Below are 12050 nucleotides of genomic sequence, written 5' to 3'. Positions count from 1 at the left end.
GAATGAATTCCTGACTCATCTTCATGAATTCAAATCCAGCCTCAGACACTTACTAGTTGTATGACCCTGGGCAAGTCACTTCACCCTGTTTGCCTCAGTTTCCTCATCTGTAAAAGAGCTGAAGAAGGAAATAACAAACTATTCCAGTACCAAGAAAACCCTAACACAGAATCAGACACAACCACAAAAAGGCTGAACAACAACAATGTAACATGAGAGGAGTACAGGTTATTAGCTAATAAAACTTGTATTTAGCTTGAATAGGATTGCTTCTCTGTTCCTTAAATTCCCCGAATATAATTAGCTTAATATCATTGCACCACATTTTCATGTGTGCCTCATCAGCCTCCCTACCATGTTTCCAATTAAACTGAGAACAGAGGCTCAGTCATTTTTCCTTTGTATTCCCTAGGAATATTTTTTTGTATTTGTATCATCTTTGTATCTGTATTTTTTTGGTGTGTTGTACCATATTTGCAATCTAGGAAGTATTTAATGCATGTTTCTAAATTGTTTTGTAAACATTTTTAGAATTTTCCCATCCCTTAAGGTTAAGGGTTGGATTCTTAAAGGCTGGAATAGTTTTTTTGTTTTTTTTTTTGGTATCTACTCACAGTGCCTAGCCAAAAAAAAATTATATACAATGGGTCAATAAATATTCAAATAAGAAAAACTGAAAGCCAGTAAGGGTAAAGCATTTGGAAAATTAGCATCCTCTGGAGGAATAACAGAAAGCTCCAAAGAAACATGTACATTTTTCATCTTGACCTCAAAAAATTGTTCTAGCACTTGCTTAGCTGGAAGATGTAGCCAACTGTTTGTTTTCCTGGGCTGGAGACTTTGCTGGTATTTGGTCTTTTAGCTCCTTAAGGGATAGAAGCACTGGCAACTTCTCTCCTGGATCATTTACATTGTGATGGAAAAACCTACCATGGACTAGCTGAACTATGCGCAGGATTTCTGGGCCTTAAATAAGTCGAACTATTATTTTAAAAGACTACTAAGATATTAAGAATTTTTTGATAATAGAACATTTAAAATCAGATTTGGGGAAGAGAAAAATATTGTTTTCATCTTTAATCTGCCCACCATTGTGTATATTAGTGAAGGCACTGTTTTCAGCAGTTCTATTAGCAAGAGCTCTGAGATGAGAATGGATTAATGAGACACTTAATTATTTTTGATGAACAATAATAACAGGAAGAACAACAAGAGCTAGTAATTGCATAGCATTTTAAGGTTTGACAAATGCTTTACAAATATTATCTTACTTTATTTTTGTAACAACCCTGAGAGATTAAGTGCCATTTTACAGACGAGGCAACTAAGGCAGGGGTAAAATTTCCAACAAGTAAATAAAATGAAGCAAGATTTGAACTCGGGAATTCTTGACTTTAGGTCTAGTACTTGTTCCATTCTTTGCTATTATAATTTTAAATATAATTATCAATGTATGTGTGTGTATATTGTTGTTGTTTGTCCTTCCTTGTCAAAAAGGATCATGACATTGGGGAGGTGATTTAATGACATGCAAGTGAACTGGATTTGAGTAAGGGAGGGCTGTGCAAAACCACCAGCCTCACTCTTTCCTCCAGAGCCACATGGCTCCAGCGACAAGATGTAAATCAGGACGACTGGCCTTTTTAACTAAGGTCTTTTACAAGTCTCAGTCTGACTGAGGCAAGGCCCAGTTAGTGATTAAGGCTAGGGAAGAAATGTGGCAAAAAGCCCAAAACACATACTATCTTCTCAATCTGGGAGGGGAAGACCCTCAGGGTTTGTATGTATGCACATGTACATGCACACATACATATGTAATTTTGATTAAAGTTCCAACTTATCAGGCATTCTTCCTCTGGACTATGGTTATTGAGAGAAATGATTATTTCACTCTTTTATATTATAATCAATGATCAGATTACACTGAGCTGAAGGACACTGGGATGTTCCATCCTGGATGGGAGACTCTGCCCAACTAGAGAATCTTATAAAGCATTTGTGATAAGGTGATTTGGGGCCCAGTTAGATCCTGTGTGTAGACTGCCCGAGGCTAGGGGGGTCCGGGAGTGAGAGGGATCAGAATTTTCATTTTTACTCTTCTAAACCAGGAGAGCAATTTATACATCAGTAACAAGCACAGACAAATATCTTTGAAAGATTTAAGAACTCTGATTAATGTAATGATCAACCATGACTCTTGAGGACTGTGATAAACCATGTTACTTGACCAAAAGGTAATGGATTGAGACATATTTTTTGGGCATGGAAATGTGCATATTTGTAATAAAGTCTTGAGTGGGAGATAGGGGAAAGGGAAAAAATAGATTTTTTAATTTATTGAAAAAAAAAAATAATAAAATTGAAACTTTTGTGACTTTTAACGCTTGCTTAGAACTCACCTGGCATGGAAAAGGGAGAGAGGAAATCTGTTTCAGTGGATTCAGGCTCTGGCTGTTCCTGTTGCTGCTGCTGCTGCTGCTGCTGTTGAGGTTGCTGTTGAGGTTGCTGCTCCTCCGGGTTCTCCACCGGCACGTTCCCATTCTCGATGTTCTCATGTCGGCCATTCTGCAGTGGCTTGCTCACTTCCATTGGCAGAGTTAATCAGTCTCTGGCGCTACACAGGGAGGGAAATAAGGGAGAGCAAAACTGAGCCTCGGATGCAAGACAACAGCACAGGCATCTATTCCCCTATTGTCTGGGGTACAAAGCGCTGTGCAGACCCCTGAAGCTGTCCTTGGCTTGGAGGAGGCCGTACAAGATACTTCACAGTCTACCCTCCATGACAGCTTGATTAATTCCAATCCTGCAAAATTCCATGCAAAAGTTGTGATCTGCTCTGGGATTGGCTAACACAAAGAGGGCCCTTTGGGCCCTAGTTTTCTCTTCCAGAAGATGAAAGGGTTAATTGAGACCTTTTTTTATATTTTTATTTTTTGGCAAGGCAATCAGGGTTAAATGAGCTAGTTCTAAAGTTGGACTTGAATTCAGGTCCTCCTGACTCCAAGGTTGGTGATCCATCTTCACCTAGCTGCCCCTTTCTCTTCCTCACTTCCACATGGTCAGTTAGTTGTCAAATCTTGTCATTTCTATCTTCTATACATTTCTCACATCTAATTGATTCCTTCTTCTGCTCATACTACTTTAGTTCAGACCCTCATCACTTTTTAAAAAAATTCAATAGTATTTTATTTTTCCAATTACATGTATTTTTAAACATGTAGTTTTCAAAATTCATTTTTCTAAGATTTTGGGTTCCAGATTTTCTCTCTCCTTTATTTCCTCCCTCTCCAAGACACCAAACAATCTGATATAGATTATACACATACAATCATTTAAAACATATCTTATTAGTCATTTTGTGAAAGAAAAAATCAGAACAAAAGGAAAAAAGCATGAGAGAAAAAGAAAAAAAGTGAAAGTGATGAGATTTACATTTAGTCTCCATAGTTCTGCATGTAGATGGCATTTTCCATCAAAGTTTATTGGAATTCCCTTGGATCACTAAATTGCTGAGAAGAATTTAATCTATCATAGGTGATTATCATACAATCTTGCTATTGCTATATACAGAGTTTTCCTGGTTCTGTTTGCTTCACTCAGCTCAGTTCATATTTCTTTTCAGGCTTTTCTGAAATCATCCTGCTCATTATTTTTTTAAATAGAGCAATGATATTCCATAACATTCATATACCATACCTTATTCAGCCATTCCCCAACTGATGGGTATCCACTCATTTTCTAGTATTTGCCACTACAAAAAGGGCTGCCACAAACATTTTTGCACATGTGGGTCCCTTTCCCTCCTTTATGATTTCCTTGGATACAGGCCTAGTAGTAATACTGCTGGATCAAAAGGTATAAACATTTTGATAGCCTTTTGGACATAGTTCCAAATTGCTCTCCAGAATTCCACCAACAATGCATTAGTGTTTCAGTTTTCCCATATGTCCTCCAACATTTAGCATTATCTTTTCCTGTCATCTTTAATATTATAGTCATGAGGTGGTACCTCAGAGTTTTAATTTGCATTTCTCTAATCAGTAGTGATTTAGAGCATTTTTTTTCATATGACTATAGATGCAGGCCCAGTGTTCTATCCATTGAACCACCTAGCTGCCCCAGTGGGATTATCCTCATCATAAGGTACTTTGTAATTCCCTGTATATAACATAATATGTTGTGGCCTACTAATGCCCACTCTTACTTGTCCTTCTATTTCCCTTCCTGTGACAACTGAAAATGAGAGATACATACTATAAGTGTAATTTTTCTCATTTCACAAATGAGAATTCTGAGAGATAAAGTGAATTATAAAGGTCATAAAGCTCCAGTGTCCAAGACAATATTTGAACTCAGATCTCATGATTTCAAGTCCAATGCTTTTTCTACCACGCCATGCAAGCTCTTAGCCTGAATTTGGTCCCACTCTGCTGAGTTGTTTTTGAATTGTATTATACCCTCCTGGGGTAGCAGAGGAAATTAAATAATAACAGATTTTCATCACTGGAAATCTGTATCAAACAACTGCCAAAAGATATATAAAGGTCTAGTTTGTACTGGGCAGGCACTGGACTAGGTACTAGGGATTCAAATACAATAATGAGCAGTCCCAGACTTCAATAAACTTACATCCTACAAGGAGGATATATGTGTGTATATCTATCTATATATATAGATATATATATACATATATATATCTTATACATGTATATAATACATCCACATGAATCTATAAACATACATGACTGTATATAAAATTCATACATGTATACATATTTTAAATAATGACAGTAATGTTTTATATACATATAAATATCATATAATTATATAAATATAATATATAAATTATATACAAATATATAAAATTATATAAATAAAATATAATATATAAACATTCACAGATAGGTAAATATATGATATGTATAAAACAAATACATAGCTATTTGGTGAGCTCTTGAAAAAATTGGCTCTTGAGCTGAGCTTAGAAGGAAGATGGGGATTCCAGAGAGAAGTGAATTGCAAGGGCATTCCAAACCTAAGAAATATCCTGTACAAAGGCATGGTAGGGGAGGAGAAATGTCACAAATAGGGAATAGCAAGCAGGCCAGTTTGGCTAAAAAGTAGAGTCTGTGATGAGCAGTTCCATATGATTATCCAGGAAATAGTCTGGGGAGACTGGGGAAGCCTTGCCACATGGGGTAGATATCCCTTTGCTGAAATGGTCTGCAGGTTGAAAAGGGACAAGTGGGCACTGAGTAAGCTTTTCCCTTGTGTTTGTGATGGGGATAGGTCATCCCGAGCAAGTTCCAATTCCCTCCAAGGGATCTCCAGTCCATTATATATATGTTATCATTCTTCCAAGATTTGCTGTTTCTACATATGTGGAATTAGCATGTTAAGGGCAGTCCCATTGCACTATTCCTCATGGAATGACCAGTTGATGTTGACAAAACACTATATTTCTGGGAGCTATCCAGACTTTTGTATTGTAAGTGGAGCATGCCCAAAGGGATCTTTTTTGATTGGTATTCAGAAGCTTCTAAACATAAAAATGAGGCCATGGAGAAAAGCTACCTTCATAAATTCATAAGAAAAACTAAAATCAATTGTAAGATGCAAGGGAAAAATTGACTGCTTCCCAGGCTTCTTTTCTAACCCCTGTAGCCCAAGCTAAAATCCACCAATTAGTTCAATGATGAAAGAAAGGGTCTTAGGAACCGTCCTTTGAGAAATGCGGCTGTACATGATTATGATACCAACACTCCACGTTCCCTATAGATTAGTCTGGTCCTTTTATTACAACTCTGGAAAGATTACTTCTGTGTATTAGTCATTAGAACTTCTCACTCCACCCTGCAAAGCTCTAAATTCTCTGCAGAGATCCCCTGAAGTCATGAATGCTGAGGAGGACAACTCATTCTTCACCCAGTTTCTGTCCCTATCACAATTTCTTTTAGTTCTGTGTCCAATAAATAGGCCTTTTTATTTAGCCCCTGTATTTCTGCCAACCTTTTTTTCTTCAGTTTTTATTCCCTCCCTCCCCCCTCCCCCCTTTACAAAGAAAATTTATTTATTTATTTATTTATTTTATTTATTTTTACATATTTCCTTATGAATCATGCTGGGAGAGAAAAATCAGAACAAAAGGGAAAAATCATGAAGTACATGTGTTGATTTACACTTAGTCTCCATACCTGTCTCTCTGGATGAGGATGGCATTCTCCATCCAAAGTTTTTTGAGATTGCCTTGGAATTCTGCCAACTTATTGAGAAAGGATCTGATTTTAAGTTGTGATATGGGATCCTCTGGACTTATCTGGATGTTCTAGCATTTTGACACTCCTAGCAGAAAATTACACTAGTGTCAACGATTCTTCATTTTAACAGGAATTGTTGGCCACAATCATCACCTGACCTTTGAGTCACTCTTGCAAATGAGGTTTGCCCGTCTCCTTAACCACTAACTGATTTGTTTTACACTGAGCCCAACCAGATTGCTCCCTGGTGTTTCACAGTCTCCTCTCTTTAAGGAAGGTGTTCAATTAGTCATTACTTTTCTTCTCAAACAGGTAATTATTGTTCCCACCTGTTTCTAATTTACCACACCTACCTTCCCTCTCAAGAAATCATAAAAAAGCCATCTGTTGGTTTTTCCAGGACCCACAAACTGTGATGACTTCCATCCTACCCACTTTCCCCAAAGTCCTGCCAGAGCACTAAGTTTTCCTGCATCTGCTGGGAATGCCATGTATTTCATGATGCCCCCCCCCCTTTTTTCTTCCATTCTCCTATATCCTGAGGATCATTTCCTATTTGCAGTTACCTGCCAGTGACTTGAGTATATTTGAACAAAGCTTCCTTACTGCTGTCACAAGTCCCTAATTCTTGTTTCTTCAAATCCTCAAAAATGATGTTGATTCTATTCATTCTCTGGTGGATCTACTCTTTAAAAAAAAAAATGCTAGCTAGAAGCATGTAAAAATAATGCAATGAAGAATACAATGAACTTCCTTTCCGTGCTGGCTGTTACAGGTCATGAGGCCTCTGGGAGGAAGTTTCTGCTGTCTCCTATGGATACACTATTTTTGCTGTTTAGTCATTTCAATTGTCTGCCTCTTTGTAAATCCATGTGGGGTTTCTTGGCCCAGATTCTGGAGTGGTTTGTCATTCCTCCTCCAGCCCATTTAATAGATGAATAAACTGAGGCAAACAGCCTTAAATGACTTACCCAGGAACACAAGCTGGTATCTGAGGCCAGAAACTTTCTGAATCCAGACCTGGCACTGTATTCACTCTGCTAGCTGCCCGTATACTATTAAGGCAATGAGGTTTCAGGGTGGGGAAGGACATTGTCAGAGTTCAGGATTTTTTAAAAACTCCACTAATCTGAAACAGATGGGAGGAATTTGGGGCACAACTGGTCATTGTATTATGGCTTTTAAGTGACAATGCTCTAGTAAAAACCCTGTAGGAATGAGTTTATGACAGCAATTCTTCCCTTTTATCCTGGTTGGGGAAAGTTAAGGTCACATTGGTCATTATGAAAACTGGTTCTGTTCTCAGCTCCTGTCCTCCTTCTTCCAAATTAGAATATGAGATGATATGATATAAAATAACAATAATATAGGGTATGAGATATATGGCATGATATGTATTACCTTAAATACATGTACATACTATCAGATAAATCTATACTATCTTAAATGTGCATGTATACATAAATTATATATTTTATATCTATACCACTTTATACCATTTTATATCTTATATCACATATAAGATAGTACATATGTTTATACAAGTATGTGTATATATGTATATATACATACACTCCCCCTTCACCTTGTACTATTATCAAAAGGATAGTGTATTCTGGACTTATGTGAGAGCCAACTTTTACTACTTTAAGTCTGTCTTGGACCCCATAGTGGCCAGTTTGCCCATTTGTCTTTGATCCACCAACACTTCTGCCTCCCTGTTGCAGATTGTAGCTACCCTGGTATTAGGCAACCTCTGAGGTCATTATCCTCCTTGAGAATTTAGAACAAACAGCATCCTCTGTGAACAGCATCAGAAGCTCCCCCCTGGGAACCCAACTGGGCAGCTTCTCATTTCTTTCTTCTTTCCCTTCTCTTCTCTCTGCCCCAATAAGGTATCATATTTTTACCTGTGGGTGCAGCCCAAAGCTGAATTTTAAGTGCTGAAACCTTGCAAGATATATTGGAGTTTATATGCGAAGGACACGCAAATCACTCTGGCTCTTATTGATCAATAAGTCCCAGGCCAAGCTCTACTTAGTCTTGTTGCGGCCCTGATTGGCTCAGAGTGAAGGTAAACCGTTTTCTGTTTTGGCCAGAAACCCTGAAGGTCTTTCTCTCCCAGATCATATATATAATATTTGATATTATATATACATATTAATATATTAGGTATGTATATTATATATTATACATATACAATATGCATATAATTTATATGTACATCATACATATATAATGTATATATAATATGTATGCAATGTATATTATATATTTGTGTATACATACACATATATAAATGTTTACATATTTATATATGTAGATATAAACAGTGATTATATATATGTATGTGTGTGTATATTTGGGGGGAGAATCAGGCAAAAAATGTCATTCCCTGCCTCATTTCTTACCCAGCCTTAATCACTGGGCACTGCCTCAGAGACCTGTTAAAGGCCAAAATCTCCCACTGCATCCAGGGCCATCTCCAGTCACCTTGGTGTCTACCTGGCCATTGGCTCTGGAGGAGAAAGGGAGGCTGGTGACTTTGCATAGCCCTCCCTCACTTTAACTCACTTGCACGTCACCCATTTACTCTGTGATGCGATGGTCCTCTTGGAGGGAGAAGGCCCAAAACATCTTTGAGAGGTCCTGTCCCTCACAGTCACAGCGCTCCTTCTAAAAGGCTCCTCAGCATACTTATAATGGCTGATATGAGAGCTTTCCTCTCCAAGCTGCCACTGTCCCCCCGACCCGCTGTCCCCGCCTCAGTCCTGAATCCTCTCAGGATAACCATCTATGACTGTTAAACTTGCCCTGGAGTAGAGATTCTTTCCTGGTCATCACGGACCCTGAGGGGGCTCATGGATGGATTTCAGGTAATTTTGAACCTGGATGGGAAAACATTCACCTTTTTATTTTAACTTTCCTCTAACTGAAATTTAATGTTTCCTTTAATTGTGAACATTGGCAAGAAACCACAGTAGAATTAACCTTCATCAGGCTGCCAGTGAGGTCCAGGCCACAACACGTTAAGAACCTTTACTTAACAGATGTTCCTCTGCAGAGTCCTGGCTTTATCCTCCTTGTAGAAAGCTCTTGCCTCAGGGACCCTAAAGATATTTAAGGTTACAGGATGTTCTGTCTGCATTAACACAGTATTGGAAGCATTTTCACTCTTTATGCTCTCTCTGTCCAAATTGTTGAACTTGTTGCACTCACTAGTACCAGCATTATGATCAAAGAACAGATCGTGGTCTTGTATATGATTTTAGTCAAATATGGAAACTGAGGTTTCCTTGCTTCATCTGATCCCCAGATGCTTTCTAGTAGCTTTTGTGCATTGTTAGATGAATCTTATCATCCCCTGCCCGAGCAGCTGTAAAATGTTTCCAAGTTTTCTCATTAGTCCATAACGAAACCAGTCACCCCTGGCTAATATTTCAGAACTGGCCCAACCAACAAATATGGAAAAGAGTGCCTGGCTGGGAATCCTTCCCAGCTGATATTCCTTCAGGGTCTCATGTAGGTCCTGGAGAACTATTTTCACGTCTTCTTATCTGAGATTCTCTGGCTAACATGAGCAAAGAGGATGTTATTATACAAAAAAGCTTTTCCTCTTTGCACAAAGAATTGCATCTTTACCTAATATGTTTGGCCTGTGACATTGAGTGGAGGGTAAAAACTGCTCCTGCCTATATGCTATCATTGAAATTCTATATAAACTCACCAATCAATTTCGTGTTGCTCATATGACTATGCCCTTCTTGTTTTTGATATATACTCTGGATAGATGGAAGCCTGTCCTTGTATCTGGCTCATAGCATAATAAATAATAATTTATCAATATAAATGCAAAGCATAATATGCACAGCATCATAAATACACATGGATTGATTTGTACTTAAGTGGATTCCATCACTTTATTCCCTATAGACAGTGACAGAGGCATCGATTTTTTCAGGTCAAATATTTAAAGACACATATAAGGCATTTAACAATAATAAAAATTACCCTGAAGCTACTACCTATAATTTAATGGAGCTGTAGAATGTAAATGATCTGATATAAAATTGTACTTAATCAAAACCTGCACAAAGAAGAATGGCCTTCGAGATTCCTCTTTCATTTTGAGTAATCACCTGCTTCTCTGTAACTTCCACCCATCCATTCTCCAGATCCAATTCACATAATGGAGGCATAGATTTACCAAGTACCAAAAAGTTATTCCAGGGACCTTGTCAGTGAAACTCCATCAAACGGAGATAGAGCTGACTTAGGGACTGAGTGGGTTGGGTCTAAGCAAGCTGCCTTGAAAGGTTAAAGCTTGAAGCAGGTTGTGTCTAATATGTTGCCTCCTGGTACTATGATGACTCTCCTGGTTGGAGACCTCTGTTTCTGTACCAACTTTTCTATCCTGTATCACTTTTCAGATTTCATCACTCCCCTGAGGCCCAGGTTCCTACCTGACCAGGCAGGTCTTTGATTTATGCTTACTTGCATCCCAATTTAAAAACCATTCCTTTTTTCCCCAGATGAGAATTCTTGGTTTTTATTCCAGCCTGGGCAAATGCACTAATTATAAGGATGTGTTGTTCTCTCTGCATGGAATAGGACAGGGATGATTTTATGCTAAGCAATTTATGGGTACAATATGTCCCACCTAACAATATCCCGACTGAAGTAATATAAAATTATTTATAAATACAGTTAAATCTCTCCCATTTTTTTGAGTCCACTCCCCACCTAGTGATGTTTTTACATGTATTATTCCAATTTAGTCTCTGATCATTTGTTAATTTTCAGTTATGTCATTAACTTTGCTCAGTCCTTCTTTATTGGACTTTCAGGTAATCTTTAGCTCAACCAGTGGTCATTTTATTCTTCTCCCTTGATGAAGGGATTCTAACAAGATGCCCTATTTCAGCCACTTAGTCACAGTATGAGATTAATAAATGTTAATTAAACAGATACAGTAGTCTCTATAGACAATGAATTGGGCCAAATGGCTCTTCCCAGTGACGAGTTTTTCTGTTTCTGATATATTGGTGAACTGTGTTTGTTTGTGGATCCTATGCTTCCACAGTGTCTGGGGCGGAGAGATACTTATGAGAGGAAATTCCCTTTGACCCACATCTCCCAGAAGATCAGCATGGCAATGTTACCTAGCATACATTCAGCTTGGGATTTTAAATTTGTGATTTGAAAGGCTGGGGACTCAAGCTGTGCAAGAAGGACAAGAGAAATGGCATCTTCATCTCCACCTTTCCAAGTTAAGATACAGTGGTATATCCCAGCTCAAGGCAACGTCTGCTGCTGCTATGTCACGATAGAGCAATCTCAATATCTACAGCAGAGACGGCAGATTCCTGAGACTGCTACCTTGATTAGTGAGTGAAGGGCACTATCCCTCTTTTTATGTGCTGGGAAGTCCATGGGGAATGGAAACTTCAGCTCGTGGAGAATATGCTGGGAGAGGCCCCTATATCAGATTGGGTGCAAACACCTTATTCAATTCTTTGCTATTACATTTCCGATCTCTTTTTTATTAAATGCTTTTTGCTGTGAATTAATTTGCCGTCTGGCTTCTTGTATAAAGAGATACATCAGTTGGGACTCAGGGCTGTGAATAGATGAGTATTTCAATAGTATTATGAACCTAGCTGAGAGCAGCCCTGGGATGTACTAATAAACTAGGAAGGCAGAAATTTCTCTATGGTCCCTCACCACTACTTGCAATTCCTTTGCCTCTCCCTCATGTCTATAAAAAATATCAATATCTTAACTTTTTTTTTT

The 12050-nt window shown here is 38.2% G+C and overlaps 1 protein-coding gene across 1 annotated transcript in view; it reads right to left on the bottom strand.

The window, feature by feature from the left end:
• Positions 1-12050, bottom strand: part of SLC24A4 (solute carrier family 24 member 4) — a 240438-nt gene that overhangs the window by 40066 nt on the left and 188322 nt on the right. The window contains 2 exon segments of the mRNA XM_074289649.1: positions 2400-2584; positions 2586-2614. Coding sequence (XP_074145750.1) covers positions 2400-2584; positions 2586-2614 — 214 coding nt within the window.

Source organism: Sminthopsis crassicaudata, chromosome 2 (genome assembly GCF_048593235.1).
Source record: "Sminthopsis crassicaudata isolate SCR6 chromosome 2, ASM4859323v1, whole genome shotgun sequence".
In the NCBI taxonomy this organism is placed as follows: domain Eukaryota; kingdom Metazoa; phylum Chordata; class Mammalia; order Dasyuromorphia; family Dasyuridae; genus Sminthopsis; species Sminthopsis crassicaudata.
Note: the sequence above shows the minus strand (reverse complement) of the source record. Positions and strands in the feature narration are given on the sequence as shown.